The sequence below is a fragment of the Nelumbo lutea genome, chromosome 2, assembly GCF_056320005.1.
Source record: "Nelumbo lutea isolate HS-2025 chromosome 2, American lotus-T2T, whole genome shotgun sequence".
Lineage (NCBI taxonomy): Eukaryota > Viridiplantae > Streptophyta > Magnoliopsida > Proteales > Nelumbonaceae > Nelumbo > Nelumbo lutea.
Genome location: NC_142685.1, coordinates 14,824,710 through 14,841,011, shown reverse-complemented (window position 1 = coordinate 14,841,011; position 16,302 = coordinate 14,824,710). Strand labels below are relative to the sequence as shown.

Below are 16,302 nucleotides of genomic sequence, written 5' to 3'. Positions count from 1 at the left end.
GTCAACTGTTAACTGCTCAACTTTTTTTTTTTTTTTGTTGTTGTAAAACAGAATATATTAAGTAAAGAAGTCTGAGTATAACTGAAAACCAGCTCCAAAACCTCAGCTTGGACGGCAGAAGACAACAAAGTAGGTCCAAAATAAGCTGCTAAGCAAGTCCTCGTAGAATCCCTGACTACAGCTCCAAAACTACTAAAATTAGTCTTCTAAAGCCTCCGTCCACGTTCACCTTGATAACCCTTTCCTCAAATTCTGTCATGGGCTGCAATTGCCTGTTAACATTTGATAAATTATATGCAAAGACGAATTAGCCTAAAAAAAATGCAAGCGTTCATAACTTTTCAGAAAAAAAAAGGAACAAATTAAAAATCCAAGTTACAAAAGAAATGTTACTTGGGTAGCAGTAGCAGTCCATGCAAGCATCGAAAGTGCTGGCATACGCATACCACAGCTTGCTTGCTTAACTACAGTTACAGATGGCATGGGAAGCAACAGTATTCACACAACCTGCATACATCTGAACTTACCACTGATCTTCTCTACAGGGAGTTTCCACTTTCCACATGAAATATTTCTTTGTAATGATGTTAGGCTGGTTAGTGTGATCATTTTCCTTGGACACCAAAGATCTTGCAACATGGCACGCTGATCTGAATCTGATCTTACGCTAAATTTCCTTTTGCCATCGAGCACCGGGAGGCGGGAGAAGGGTCCTTAGACACATTTCACGTTCACGTTCTGCTTAGGGAAACAGGGTCCGCAGTGTTATCATCCATGAACCAATCCTATATGATAACTCAAACTGTGTCTAAAATTAATTTCATATGCTTTTTCTTGTTTTTATTGTGACAACTGGCTGTCACTCAAAATAAGTCCATATAGACATCTACAACTAGAGGGCTAGAAATCATCTAATTAGCTAATTTTTACTGGAGATTCTGCTTCTGGTAAAAGAAAGCATCCGTTATTGAAGACTAAGACCAAGAAATCCTTTTTACGTTGATTGTAGGGGGAATGATTTAGCAGAATCAGATACTGTTAAAACAAGAATTTCATGACTGCCCTTTATCGCTAGTTGTTCATAGCTGACACCCTCTACAGCGTGTTCACCTCCGCTCCTTCCTTACATAGCCCATGTTATCATGTTAAGCACTCATACAATATGGATGACGTGGTTTTGTTATCCACGATGGAAGGAGCATTTCCCTCCATGAAAGTGCTGAAGTTGATGAATCCTGAACCATTCAAAAAGTTTTAGTTGAGAGCAAGACGATTGCGCCTGCATATCTTGGTTCGGATGACCCTTAGATCTTAGTATTACACATGCAAATTCAGGTTGTGATGGCTTAAACATGTTCGCCCCATATCTTTGGACACAGTCAGTTGCAACCAAAATTAAAATAATAAAAACTCAAAAAGAAACTTCAACATATAAATATTTATTATAGACTTTGGATTGCTTTCTTTCTGAAATCCAACTTCAAACTGCTTTTATGCCAAGGTTGATTTCATTTAAACCTTTTAATCAAATTGTTTTTTTTTATTATTTATTATAATGATTATTAACTTTTTAAAATTAGAAAAGGTATGGAATTTGGTAGCTTTACTTTTACTTGATCAAATCTTTATATATTTCCAATTGGTTCCATAGTTTTTATTTGAATGGGGTAAATTTTGAAAAGAAAAGAATTTAAATCTAATATGAATTGTGAATAACCCTTTGAGGACTTTAGAAAATAAGTGGATTAAATTGTTCATCCACATTGTAGTTATGGTCCTTTAACAAATCATAACTCACAAGTGGTAGCTCTGAAGTCCTCTTTTTACTTAGGCTCTGTTTGGTTTGTGGGATTAGGGGTCTAGAATTGGAATTAGTTGGATGGAATCGGAATTTCATTCCCATTCCTTCTGGAATGGCATTCTCCCATTTGAAAGAATGATCATTTCCTGCCCCTCCCTTAGGAATGAAATTTCATTCCTACTGATTTCAATTCTTATTCCCATTCCTGTCTGAATCAAACAGACTATGTGAATGGATCATTCTGATTCTGATTCTGATTCTGATTCCAATTCCAACTATGAATCAATTGGATACTTTCATTTAGATTACCCAAAAGACATGATAAAAAAATCTTGATTCGTAAAAGTGGTAACCAATAAAGTAGTATTTATTAAAATTCACATGAGATTTTGATTGGTCAAAGATCTTTTAGTTACATTATAGGTTTTCCCTCTACTTAGAACAGTTTCAGCTTAAAAATGCTACCACCTTGTACTTAGGCGGTGGTGATACTTAGCCCCTCAAATTTTGTTTTGCAACAAAAAACAGCCTAGCTATTCTCAGTTTCAGTTTGAATTCTGGGTTTTCAATTTTTCACAACCACCCTATTTGATGGCGCAAGAGCAAAAGCTATAAGAATGATGGAAATCCGAAAATGGATATGCTTAATCACAAATTCACAATATCTCTTTGCCAAGGGTTTGGAAGCACTGTAACCAAATTCAAAAGAGATTATATTTTAAAAATGACCTTCTTCATTGTTTTGATGGCTTTTCTTTCAGTCCATAGAACTTAAATGAACAATTTAGTAATTTTACCTTTATCATCAACTCTCTTAACAGAACGCTGAAATCCAAAAAATTTCATGGGGGTGGGGTGCAACCGGACTGGACACAGAACCGTTTTAGGGACCAGCTCTCGGATCAAACAGTCCAATCATCTGGTTCAAATAGATGGCCTGTTCTAATTTAAAAAATAAAAAATAATAATAATAATTAAATTAAAAAAAGGTCAAAAATTGTTATTTGGGTTGACGATTTTACTGCATGAGTAAACATTGATCAAATCAATGGTTTTAGGGTGAAACAGAATCAGTTGCCTGACCAGTTCCCGGATCAACCGGTCTAACCATTCTGTCCAGTCCGATTTTCAAAACTATGTTGTGACCAAGCAATTTTGGGGGCTAAGTGTCATCAGCCTTAAGAACAGGGTGGCAGTCTGTAATTTATTCTAAATATTTACCATAGTATATTGATACTCTGTATTGTTTTCCATTCTAGACAAATGTCTAGAAATTTTCTTTACCAAAAACAAAAATCTTATGAGGCCTTCTTACTGGAAAATAAATTAGAGGAAACCAAAGAAAGAGAAGAAGCAAAATAGCATATAAATGGGCGTCAAGACATGGCGAAATTTCCTCATATTCCAAGAACAATATCAAAATTGATCGTTGGTTGCATCCTTGACTCAATTAATGCTAGGCAAAAAAGAGGAGGAGAGGAAAAAAGTTCCAAACTACTACCACAACATAACACTAATAAAGCTTGAAATTAAAGGAGAAACAAGAGAAAATGAAAATGAAGCTAGGCTGATCAGGGTTGATGCGCAACCACACATTGTGAGTTGAAGAGATGAAGAAGAGAAGCAGGTTCTGGCAAGGGAGTGATAGCCGGATGTTGCCACCCGCCAGGCGGTGTAGGCACATATTTGTGTTCATAGCTACTGTGGTGAGGCCCATTTCTTTCTTCTGAAGCCTTGTCTTCTTCAACCTCTGGCAACGTCAACGTGGGTGGGGACAGGATAAGGGGAGATAGCAACGGAATTGCACAATTTGAAAACATGTCTGGCGAGGGAGCTATGCCACTGGAGACAGGGCGATCGACTTGAAGCTTCGTGGGGGCATGCTTTTTTAGCCTGCTTGGGGCCTTCTCTTCTGATTTGCTCTCGCCACCCTTCTGATGAATGTGAAAGCTGTTCTTGTGGGTCGCCATTCTTGAAAATTAAAATGAGAGGTTTTTGTTATATATGTTCTCTCTCTCTCACCCCTTGTTCTTCTTCCTCGTCAAAAAATTTAAAGGTTTTATTACTGAGAAAAGAAAAAAGGATAGTGAGAGACTTGTCCTGCAAAGCGGGTAATGTGGGTTCGGTTAAGAAACAAGGTGGGAAAGAGGATGCATGCTTGTTTGTTTTGAAGGGTAACGGCTATTTGATGAATATTTCGCGAATCCCTAATTTGGGCTGCTGTTCGTTACTACATCTGTCAAACTTAGTAATATATTTGTTCTGATCTTTGCTTTCCCAAATTGGTTCTTCTCCCTCCCTCTCCTTCTCCCTCTCCATCATGGGCTGTGAGTGAGAGAGAGAGAGAGAGACAGGGAGGTCTAGGCGTTGGCAATTTGGCATTATTTGGAATTGGGCCTTTCAACTTTAATGTCTACATGTTCGAATTTGCCACGTGGCTATTGCTTTGACCACGTCAGATATGGGAGAACGTATTCAATTCAGAAAAAGAGTTGTGTCATTTAGCAAGGTGTTCCACTTCCACGTTTTGTGTTGAAAAGTCCAACACCTTTTCCTGTCCTAATCCCGACTCGGCGACTCCCGATATCAAGAATCAATCGATCAAACTACATGATCAAGAAAAGTATCTCGCGATTTACTGATCCTAGACACTTGAGAGCTGGGAGGTGGAGAAGCGACCATCATCCGACTCAAATAAATGCAGATTTCAGGCTCGACTTTCCAATAAGAGAGAGAGAGAGAGAGTGTGTGTGTGTCGGAAGTGTTAGCCACCGTATGATCTATTTTTCTGATTTCTGATCATTGAATTCCAATCCGGTGGTGTACGGTCATGGCTTACAGTGGTTCGACTCAACCTCTGTTGAGTCTCTTCAGCCTTCCACAACCATACCAGACTTACCAATCCAGGAAGATACAATTGCTCTCTTCTTCCTTGAATCGACAGCACTCGAGATTCAGGTCGAAAAATCATAATTTGAAGGGTACCTTTCCAACCGTGAAAAGTCCTTTATTTACGAGAATGCCTTTACTCCCTGGAGGTGGAGGCCGACTTAGACACAAGGTGGAAGGAAAATGAAGCAATTTTTTCGCTCAAGAAAAATGCAGTACCTGATTATTAATTATTTATAGTTATTTCTTCCTTTCTTTTTTTTTCTAATTACTTTTTGTGTTGTTTTCTTCTTCTTTCTTTTGAATTATTTACTGATAGGTTGGTGCCCATAAAGAAGAATCCTCTGCAGAGTCCAAATCGCTTGTTTCTGGCGTTGCATCCCAACAAGAGGATTTTGCTTGGTCTTCTGTCATTTTTCCGTGTGTTGTTACTACTTCACCTTTTTCCCTCTCTTAATTTCCTCTTTTTTCTGATAATTGGACATGATCATCGAGCTATTGCTTGTAAATTTGAACAGAATCTCAATTTAAAGGATATGGGATAGAATACCGTATAACATGATTGATTAAATTTAATTTGTCGTTTGCATTTCCTTTACTGTAATCTGGATTAGAGGAAGAGATAAATGCAAGTGGTAAACTGCTCCATGATCGAAGATAGAAAAACGTGTTTCTGTGAATCAATAAGTCGAGCATGAGGTGCTCACTTTTTTTTTTTCTCTTTCAAAACAGCGTCTAGTACACGTCTATGTTTCACTGTCAAATGGTTACTTGTTCTTTTGATGCTTAACAAGTTGCTGAAGGATTATTTTATTAAAATTTAGGTTTTTGTTCCCGGCCTTGGGGGGTTTACTATTCGGGTATGACATCGGCGCCACTTCTGGAGCTACCATATCTTTGCAGGTGTGTGTATGTATGTATTTCTTTTTGTGTAGTTAGTCTATTTGGGGGATGTTCGCCAGTATGTATGATTTTTATTTTGAAAGGCCAAATCATAAAGGACTATATTGTTTAATCGATATTCTGTGGTTCTGGTTATGTTATAGTCACCCGAACTTAGTGGCACGACATGGTTCAACCTTTCAGCTGTACAGCTTGGTCTTGTGGTATGGATTCTACACTTAGCATATCAGTAATGATTTTTTCTTTTTTATATTCTACTTTGAGAATTAATTGGTTCTTAATTAGGCCCTTTATTCCTTAATCAAATGTAGGTTAGTGGTTCACTTTATGGAGCTCTTCTTGGTTCCATTCTTGTCTTCCCGACTGCTGATTTTCTTGGTATTTGTCCTGTTTGTCCATTATCTGTAAATAAAATTGGAATTACATAAACGTTTCTAACTGAACATCCTGAAATGGATTTTGTAAAGGAAGGAGAAGGGAACTTATTTTGGCAGCCTCACTATATATTCTTGGAGGTTTGATTACTGGCTTTGCTCCAGACCTTGGTGTTCTTATAGTAGGGCGGGTTCTCTATGGCCTTGGTATAGGTCTGGTGAGCTTCTAATTTTCTTTTTCTCTTATGTTGTTTGTGTGTGCCTAAGTACAGAGAAACTTCTTTTTTTTTTTCCTCATAGACATCTAAATTCTAAACTCATTTCTGAACAGGCCATGCATGGAGCTCCTCTTTATATTGCAGAGACTAGCCCATCTCAGATTCGTGGAACTCTTATATCTTTAAAGGAACTGTTCATAGTTCTTGGCATACTGGTATTTCTTTCGATTAGAAGGAAATTGTAGTCATTTTGTTCATTTATACTGGTCTTGTCAAATGGGTTTACATAGAAGTTTTGTTTCTTTGCAGTTGGGTTATCTTGTTGGAAGTGTTCAGATTGATGCAGTTGGAGGATGGCGCTACATGTATGGGCTTAGTGCCCCAATTGCAGCTTTAATGGGTTTAGGCACGTGGAGTCTCCCACCATCTCCACGCTGGTTACTTCTAAGGGCAGTTCAAGGTAAAGGGTCTTTACAGGAATACAAAGATAAGGCTATCCAAGCTATCAGAAAGCTAAGAGGTTGGGGAGCTGATGATAAACTATCTGAGAAACAAGTAGAAGATACTCTCTTCTCTCTGAAATCTGCATATGCGGATGATGAGTCAGAAGGCAGTTTCTGGGAGGTGTTTCAAGGATCAAGTTTAAAGGCTTTTATAATTGGGGGAGGTTTGGTCCTTTTTCAGCAGGTAAATTTTATTTTATTTTTTACATTAAAGTACTCAAGCTACTTGTGATCTAACTATTTAGTTCTAGGATTTCCCTCCTTTTTATGCATTGAATATGTCCATGGATAACATAAGGAGAACTCTGAATTAATGAGCTAATGCCATAATTTGACAGATAACAGGGCAACCAAGTGTTTTGTACTATGCAGGTTCCATTCTTCAGGTAGTTCACAACCCAAAATCTTTTAAAGCTCAGGATCCTAATATTTCTTTAAGCACTGATTGGTCCATCAATATACTGATTCTTTTTCATGTCTCAGAGTGCTGGGTTTTCTGCTGCTGCTGATGCTGCACGTGTTTCTGTTGTCATTGGTACATTCAAGGTATGATTATGCCCTCTTGTATAAACTTTTCTGGATTTTCATTGTTGTTAATGCTGTGTACAACAACTTTGCTAGCAAGAAATTCTCTGACTTTTGCCAATATCAGTGCATAACCTACTTTGCAAAATTTCATATTTTGATCGTTCTTGTATTTAAAGTCTACAAGGAGTAATCATTGTTCTTTTGAACTTCCTCCAGTTGCTGATGACAGGGGTGGCAGTCCTAAAAGTTGATGATCTTGGGAGACGGCCCTTATTGATTGGAGGTGTTAGTGGCATTGTATGTGTCTTCTTGCTCTTGTTATGCTTTTCTTCTCTATTCTGTGTTATGATGTTATTAATCAATGAAGAAGGTAATAAGAGGTTCTTTCTTGTGTTCCCCATATTGTAGGCACTTTCTTTGTTCCTTCTCTCGGCATACTATAAATTTCTGGGGGGCTTTCCTATTGTTGCTGTAGCTGCTCTACTCCTTTATGTTGGCTGCTACCAGGTAGCTACCTTGTCTTTTAATTTGGTTTGCATTACTGCTCTCTCTCTCTCTCTCTTCTTTTTTTTTTTTTCTCCCCTACCCCCTTTTCTTCATCTAAGTTTTATTTGTTGGAGAATGCCTTTTGTCCCCGTTAAAATATGGTTACATTTGTAACATAATATGGTTATTTTTGTTTTAAGATATCATATCATTGCCCATTTCTTCACATAATCATCCCCAATAAAATCAGTTTCTCTGTAAATATGATCAAGAATAAGTATATATTTGTGATTGTTGTGCTCTTTAAACAAACTTTCAGATATCTTTTGGGCCAATTAGTTGGCTCATGGTGTCTGAGATATTCCCACTTCGCACAAGAGGACGTGGACTTAGTCTTGCAGTTCTCACAAACTTTGGTTCAAATGCTATTGTAACCTTTGCTTTCTCCCCACTGAAGGTATTTAGATTTATTGCATTCAGAACTAGTGCTTTTCTGTTTTTCCCCATTATAGTTTAGTTGATAATAAGCTTTACATTCACCAAACTTCTGTAATTCCACAGGAGCTTCTGGGGGCAGAGAATCTTTTCCTCCTGTTTGGGGGCATTGCTTTGCTGTCACTATTATTTGCCATTGTTTTTGTTCCAGAGACAAAAGGTTTGTCGTTAGAAGAAATTGAATCCAAAATCCTGAAGTAAAAATATACAATTCTCCTCCACTTGTTCAAGATAAACAGGATGGGATAACTATGGATCATCTTACACCATGGATATTTGTGCATCATGCATCCATGTTTTGTGCCATAATATTGTGAACTGTGAAGTGGAGAGTCGTGCTGTATTAGTAAATTCCATTGGGGAAACTGTTTTATTTTTAGAGATAGGACATACATAGGGAAGAATGAAAATAGTTAAAGCTGAAAACAGTAACTAAAAGATTTCTTCCATGGAAAATTTAAATTCATGGCTTGCATTTATAGAGAAGTTCTGAAAATTGGAGAAGGAACTGAACTGTCGGAGGCAGGCATGGATAATTTGTGTTTTTTTTTTTTTTTGCTTTTATTTTTTTACAAGAAAAACTTATGATTGGATAGGGCAATGAATACAGGAAACACATGTGAGATGTTAGGGTAAATCTGTGATGCCGGAAAGGTATGGCATTGGAAGAATTTTAAGGTGAATTTTGATGAATACCACATGATCGGTTACCACTTTAATGATACTGATTTATTGGTTACAAGTCTTTCAGGTATCATGTCTTTCCACTATCATTTGAACCTGAAATGTGAAGGTTTCAACAGTTGGAACTAACCAATGTTGTAACTTGTAGGATAGGACTGGATGGTTGGACTGTCAGTACTGGGAACCAACAGCCAACTACGGTTCTGGTTGGCTGGTTCTTAGAAATGTTGGCTTCGTCAAACTTACAATATGTATAGGTTTCTGAACCACTGAATGTTTACAGGGTCTTAGGCATGATTTTCAAAACCGGACTGGACCAGACGGTTGGACTGGAAAAACCGGGAACTGGTCAGGTGGCCGGTTTTGGTTTTTCCCAAAACTGGATTTTCTTAAAAAACCGTTGATATTGGTCAGTAAATCGCTGACCCGGCTGGTTAACCATTCGAATAGTTTTGACCATTATTTATTTATTTTTTAATTTTTTGTCAGAATGGGCTAACCATTCGGTTAACGGTTGGACCGTTTGACCCGGTAACGGGACCCCTGACTGGTTCGGTTTTAAAAACCATGGTATTAGGTGTCTTTAGGTTCAAAAATAATAACCCCACCTAACATATCTATGGTTTATTTTTGGTAAAATAAATTGAGTTTCATTGAACTGAGAAAAAGAAGATGACAAAGAGATAGAGTTCGTCAGTTCGGAACTTCGGATCCACCCAATTAGCCAGTCAAACCGGCATAGCATCTATGAAAATGCCCGACTCTTTTAAACCTCTACGAGCTGGGCTATGCGCCAAAAAATTTGACAAAATTTTAAAATGAAAGAGTTTTGGTTTCGGGCGGGTATCAAACTATCAACACTGTGAACCATGCGTATATGTGAGCCCCTCTTAATTGTTGATTTGAAAGATAATTACAAACATTTTCATTTTTTTTTTTTTTTTGCCTGATCAAGTTTTTTTGGTTACTTTTATTTGAACAAGTAGAACTAATCAACCCATGACCTGGACGGGACACCGAAAAGGTTATCCTTATCCATCACGTTTAAGGGTCCGTTTGGCTTTCTGTCAGAATTAGAATCAATTTCAAAAATCCTTTCAAATTGAAATTGGAATGGTCTATTCGCCCATCTGTTTTGTTCAGATGCGAATTAAGATCAAAATTGAAAATGACTGAAGTGAGATTCTTGTTCCGAAGGGAGAGGGAGGAAATAACCATTTCTTTAAATGCAAAAATGTCATTCCAAGAATGAGAATCAGATTTTGATTTCCTCCAACCAAACATTAGAATCCGAATGGATCATTCTGATTTTAATTTCAGACCCCTATTCTCACAAACCAAATGGACTCTAATAATAGCATAGCTATTAACCTTAACTGCACCGACCAAACCTCATGATTTCATGAATTGCATTCTTGCATCAGATTTGATCCTGGGCTTGAGCTTTATCTACATTACGGACTTACATTTTAATTTCAGACCAAACCTCATGATTTCATGAATTGCATTCTTGCATCAGATTTGATCCTGGGCTTGAGCTTTATCTACATTACGGACTTACATTTTAAATTTCCATCACCCACTTATTTAACTTTGGCGAGAACCAAAATTTTCACAAAACCATAGAGCGTCCTGCAAAGGCTGCAATGGTGCAGGGTTCCCTACTTAGAGAGAGCGACTGGCAATGATTTCAAAGTTTTTTATTTTTCTGAATGAGTATTGTAGATGTAATGAAGAGATTGTAGCAGAAAGAAACATCAACTAAAGTGATTGATGTTTAATTGGATTAGTATAGAGGAGAGCAGATAAAGTTGGTAGGAAATCCGAACTGGTTTTAGAAACCCCAAGTAATATTGTTGAAGATTCATTTATGGAATCCTCTATAGGAGGGCAGTCTAAGATTTCCTCCGCCTAAAACTATTATCGTGGGACTCCCATAATAACCACAAGATTTGGAAGGAGAACTGCTTTATCTCCTCCCAATTAAGTCCCAAGTACTTCATCGCTGCGCATGCTCATGTTAAGAAGAATATTAATTATAAAATTTGAAAATGCATGGTTGCCTCACACAGAGAAGGGCTTTTAACCACAGGATTGGCGTTGTAGACAGATGAGGCCTTGCAAGTTGCAAGTTGCAAGTTGGGGGGCTCGATTGTGTTTAGCAGACGCTTACCATAAACCATCCTTTATCTTGTTTGTCGCATATGGTTTCTTCCGAATGGGACGAAAATAAAGGAGTCTATTGGCTGTGATGCAACCACGTAGACGTAGTTAGTTTATTGGTTGAAGATAGACATGAAGTTGGTGAGTTGGATATGTTGCTTGCAGATTGCTCCAAATTAATTTATAGTAATTAATTACAAGTTGGTATTTGCTACTTCTGGAATTTGGAATTTGGCATTGTATTGGTGCTCATATCTGCACTAACCCATTTTTAACTTCAACATAAGCACCTTGTGATGACATTTCCAATTTTCCATTACCTAAGTGCGTTTGTGGTCAGGTAATTTACCTAATTAATTGTCAACTCCATTACCTCCAATAAAACAGTTCAAAGGTATATATATATACTTAACCTCCTACTAATCAAAACTAGTTGAAGAAATGAAAAAGAAGATAGAAGGCCTATTCTATATATTCTGTTGGAATTCTAATCTAATGTACTAAATCAATCCCATTGTTTTGGAAATTGGAGCAATAGAAATAAACAACTTTAACCTGGGGTGTGGTATTTACTATTTAGTGAAAAATATGGGTCAGTTGCATGCATTAGATGATGAATAGGAACGATCTTGTGCCTTACACGTAGCAGTTACGGACAAATGGATGTTCATGTTCTCCCATCTTCTCTCATACAATTATGGAGTATGTGGTAATAAAATAACCAGATTTTTAGTGGAGAAGACGAAACCTTGGACTCTAACCCCAAAACCCACTTACAGTGTCGAGAGGCCTCCCGTTTTTGTACACTATTTATCCCAGAAGAGCACACGCCCTCGGAGGCTGCCACATGTCATCGGCCAATCTCCATTGTGTGGCCGTTAGGAATTCGTAAGCTGAGCCACAGGATTTCAAATGGCTCGTCTCGAGAGTCAAGACTCTCAACACTCACAAACTCAGCTACTATTATAAAGCCTTTACTGTTCGTTACTTTATTTCCTCAGACAAACCCTGCGGTTTCAGTTCGTTCGTGCTCTCTTGGGCGCCTTGATTCCATCTTACCGGCCCGTAGGGTTCCGTACGAAAAAATGGCTACCGCTGTCCCAACCGTCGGAGCTGTTAATAGGGCACCGGTACAGTGGTTTTCCCGCCCTTTCTCCTTTTGTTCTTGGGTTCTTCTTGCTCCATGGTTGCTTGTTATCTCCTTTCTACATTGTTTTTGTTGTACATCTATTTTGCTTTATGGGTTTATGTATTTGGTTTTAAAAGATTCGAATTCCTGAACTTTGCTTTATTTTCTTTTTCACATTAAGGAATTTTGTGTTTTCAAGGGTGATCATTTGAATTCACAGCCTTCGACTTGATTTATGAGAATTAGGTTTTCTGGGTTTGATTTAAATTCGGTATAAAGACGGGGTTACCTTTGATGCAGTTGAGCTTGCACAGCTCTGGTGCTGGAACATCAGTGCCTAGCTCAGCCTTCTTCGGAAACTGTTTGAAGAAGGTAAATTCTGGGTTCAGTCAGCCAAAGGTTTCATCGGGAAACTTCAAGGTGGTCGCGGAAGTCGATGAGTCAAAGCAGACCAACAAAGACAGATGGAGGGGCCTTGTTTACGACATATCCGATGACCAGCAAGACATCACCAGAGGAAAGGGTATGGTGGATTCCCTCTTCCAAGCTCCCCAGGATGATGGAACTCACTACGCCGTCATGAGTTCCTACGAGTACATCAGCACTGGTCTTCGACAGTACGTGATCCTTTTTTGTTTGCATTCGTGCAAATGGGTATTTCTTGATCATCACATTTCAGGAACCCGGGGCTTCAATCTTTAATCACAAGCTGGTAAAATCTGTTGCAGATACAATTTGGACAACAACATGGGCGGATTCTACATAGCTCCTGCTTTCATGGACAAGCTTGTTGTTCACATCACCAAGAACTTCATGACCTTGCCTAACATCAAGGTCACGTACTATCTCTACTTCTCCCAAGTTCTGTTTCTGGTTCTTTTTTTCTTTTTCTCAAGGACCGAAATATTTGAACCATTCCATTGAATCAATGCACTACAGGTTCCACTTATCTTGGGTATTTGGGGAGGGAAAGGTCAAGGAAAATCCTTCCAGTGTGAGCTCGTCTTTGCCAAGATGGGAATCAAGTGAGTAAATCGTCCTCTGTCTCAGTGTCTTGTCCTGTTTAGGCTATTTTATATAGTAATACTTATAACGAATTGGGCATTATCCTAAATCTATGGAGGAACTGAGGTTTAAAATAGAAGTTCATTCTGGCACGCTTACTTATTAGAGCTTTTATGGTAACGGAATTTCAGCCCAATCATGATGAGTGCCGGAGAGTTGGAAAGTGGAAACGCCGGAGAGCCGGCGAAACTGATCAGGCAAAGGTACCGTGAGGCAGCAGACATCATCGCCAAGGGAAAGATGTGCTGCCTCTTCATCAACGATCTTGATGCGGGAGCGGGTAGGCTTGGTGGAACCACCCAATACACAGTGAACAACCAGATGGTGAACGCCACCCTCATGAACATTGCTGATAACCCAACAAACGTTCAGCTCCCCGGTATGTACAACAAAGAGGAGAATGCTCGTGTGCCCATCATCGTTACTGGTAACGACTTCTCCACATTGTATGCCCCTCTCATCCGTGATGGTCGTATGGAGAAATTCTACTGGGCTCCCACCCGCGATGACAGAATTGGGGTCTGCACTGGTATCTTCAGGACCGACAATGTTCCCAAGGACGACATCGTCAAACTTGTTGACACCTTCCCAGGACAGTCCATTGGTAAGTAAGCTTCACCTTGATTTAGGTTTAGAAGAAACTAATTATAGACTGAATTTATCATGTTGCTTTGGGTGCAGACTTCTTTGGTGCCCTCAGAGCCAGAGTTTACGATGATGAGGTGAGGAAGTGGATCTCAGGTGTGGGAGTGGAAACCATTGGAAAGAAGCTGGTGAACTCAAAGGAGGGACCCCCAACATTCGAGCAGCCGCAGATGACCCTTGAGAAGCTGCTCGAGTATGGAAACATGCTTGTCCAAGAACAGGAGAATGTGAAGAGAGTTCAATTGGCTGACAAGTACTTGAGCGAGGCAGCTCTTGGAGAAGCCAACGAAGATGCTATTAAGAGAGGAACTTTCTATGGTTAGCACCCTTAATCCTATTACACGCCTTGATGGGAGGTTTGCCTCTGCCTTCTACACAATTATTGAACGAAGATGTAGGAATTTAACACTGTCTGTTTATTAATTAAGGTTTGTTTGTTTGTTGTTGATTTGGTTGCAGGCCAAGCTGCCCAGCAAGTGAACGTTCCTGTTCCTGAGGGTTGCACCGACCCTTCTGCTAAAAACTTTGATCCAACGGCTAGGAGCGACGATGGTAGCTGCCTTTATTAAATTCTAGGTGTGGTGTAGGAACTGAGATGTCCAACAAATGATGGGAAGATTGGAATTGGGTGATATTTTTATGGATTAATTACCCTGTAATTTTGTGTTGTTATGTACACTTTGTTCACTAGTGTTAGTGTTAAGACTTTATTAAAATGCGCGCTTCCTTGATGGGTTTTACCTACTTCTGTTGCATTGCCAATCTCCAGTGAATCAAGTAGTCTGTATGTTAGGCTGCGTTTGTTTGCGATTTAAATGCACACCGGTGTAAAACTCCACTCGGTTGGCGTTTGTTTGCAGTGTAAATAAGGATTAGTGTAAAGGTACAGTTTTACATCGATGACCACATTTTTCAAATTTCAATGGTTTACAAATTTTAAACTGATTGGTGTTGAAATCCACCAGTGTCCCTTTACACCGGTGGACTTTTACACTGCAAACAAATGCAGCCTTAAAGATTAATATTACATTTATTATAAGCTAATAGATTGAATTTAATATATATATATATATAAGTTGGGATCCATGCAATGCACATGCCTTATTAGACAAAACTGAAATAGAAATAGCCTTATGAAATTCAAGCAGTTCAATCCAAGCCAATTCAAGTAATATTATATTTTGAGTTATGTTTAAATGTTCTGTTCACAATCCAAATTGATACCCTAGTAAGAGTGGTAAATCTCATATATGGTGTCAATAGGTAAAGTTAAATGGTAAATTTAACTTGACTCACCCCTACATGATCAGGTTAGGATCAGACTTATTTTATAAATACGATCATCCTTGCTTACATGGCCCATATATACATACCAAAACCTTTTTTTAAATTAGGGTACATTGCTGAAACATCCCCTGAAATTTCTGATTGTTATTGAAACCTCCTCTCAAGTTTGGTAATTGCAATTAGCTCTCTGAACTTTCTAAGGCCTAGAGGTGTAAAGTGGGCCTGTGCTGCGGGCCGGGCTGGCCCTTGGGCCGAGACTTGGGCCACGTTGGATCGTGCATTGGGTCAAAGCTATTTATTTAAAGAAATGACAAAAAAACTCAAAATTTTAATTTTAGTATGTGCAATAATTAAATAAATTAGTAAAATAAAATTAAAAATTATTTTATTAATATATTATATACTATATATTATTATATATTTATAAATATATAAATAATATATATGGGCCATACTGGCCCATGAATAGTACAGCCCTCTCGATCATGTCATATCGTACTAGCCGATAGACCTAAAACCCTAGGCCCAACACAACCCACATGATCATACTGGACTTGATGCAGGCCATGGACTATCGTGCCAAACCGCGGATGGCACGGCCCAATAAGACCCCCTTTATTAAAATCCTTTAAACATTATAACATAATTGCGACAAACGGGCTATAAAATCTATAATAATGCCCCACTACACCAGTCATATTAACACGTCACATATATTAGGTCCATCCAGTCTTGGGAAGTCGTCTAAACAAAATGACTCTCCTCCAAAAGTTTGACCTTTTGAGCTATTATATGAGCCGATCTAATAACAGTTGTTGGTTTATAGACAAAGATAAGGGGGATCCTATTGCATCTATATGAGCAGCCAAAGCCAAAAGTCCACCATATATCCTGCTTTCCTTTCAACCCCAGCACGACATTCTTAGCATCTGAAATTAGTTTCCACCGGTTCTTCACAGCAACATCACAAACTAGGTGATGTTTATATAATGCATATATGTTTATATAATATAAATACTATATATATATATATATTTATATATAATATTTGGATAATATGTGATATATATTAAAAATATATACAATATACATGTAAATCTATATACCAATAGATTCAATTATCTCAGTTTTT

General features: G+C 38.3%; 2 protein-coding genes across 3 annotated transcripts; both read left to right on the top strand.

The window, feature by feature from the left end:
- Positions 1–4,080: 4,080 nt before the first annotated feature.
- On the top strand, positions 4,081–8,705 carry LOC148868749 (Major facilitator superfamily protein). The gene is made up of 14 exons (XM_088968026.1): positions 4,081–4,862; positions 5,010–5,110; positions 5,515–5,593; positions 5,737–5,796; positions 5,905–5,971; positions 6,061–6,185; positions 6,299–6,400; positions 6,495–6,872; positions 7,027–7,074; positions 7,172–7,234; positions 7,433–7,513; positions 7,625–7,723; positions 8,022–8,159; positions 8,264–8,705. Exons 1-14 carry the CDS (start codon positions 4,632–4,634, stop codon positions 8,396–8,398), a joined length of 1,707 nt encoding a protein of 568 aa, XP_088824152.1. The 5' UTR covers positions 4,081–4,631; the 3' UTR covers positions 8,399–8,705.
- A 3,338-nt stretch (positions 8,706–12,043) lies between these two features.
- On the top strand, positions 12,044–14,627 carry LOC148868748 (ribulose bisphosphate carboxylase/oxygenase activase, chloroplastic-like). 2 transcript variants are annotated; one of them, XM_088968024.1, is made up of 7 exons: positions 12,044–12,174; positions 12,474–12,790; positions 12,902–13,007; positions 13,113–13,198; positions 13,370–13,842; positions 13,920–14,201; positions 14,343–14,627. In XM_088968024.1, the coding sequence occupies exons 1-7, from the start codon at positions 12,130–12,132 to the stop codon at positions 14,450–14,452; spliced, it is 1,419 nt and encodes a 472-aa protein (XP_088824150.1). In that variant the 5' UTR covers positions 12,044–12,129; the 3' UTR covers positions 14,453–14,627. The 2 variants fall into 2 exon arrangements, with proteins under 2 accessions (XP_088824150.1, XP_088824151.1); XM_088968025.1 differs by having other exon boundaries at positions 13,920–14,239.
- The last annotated feature ends 1,675 nt before the right edge of the window (positions 14,628–16,302 follow it).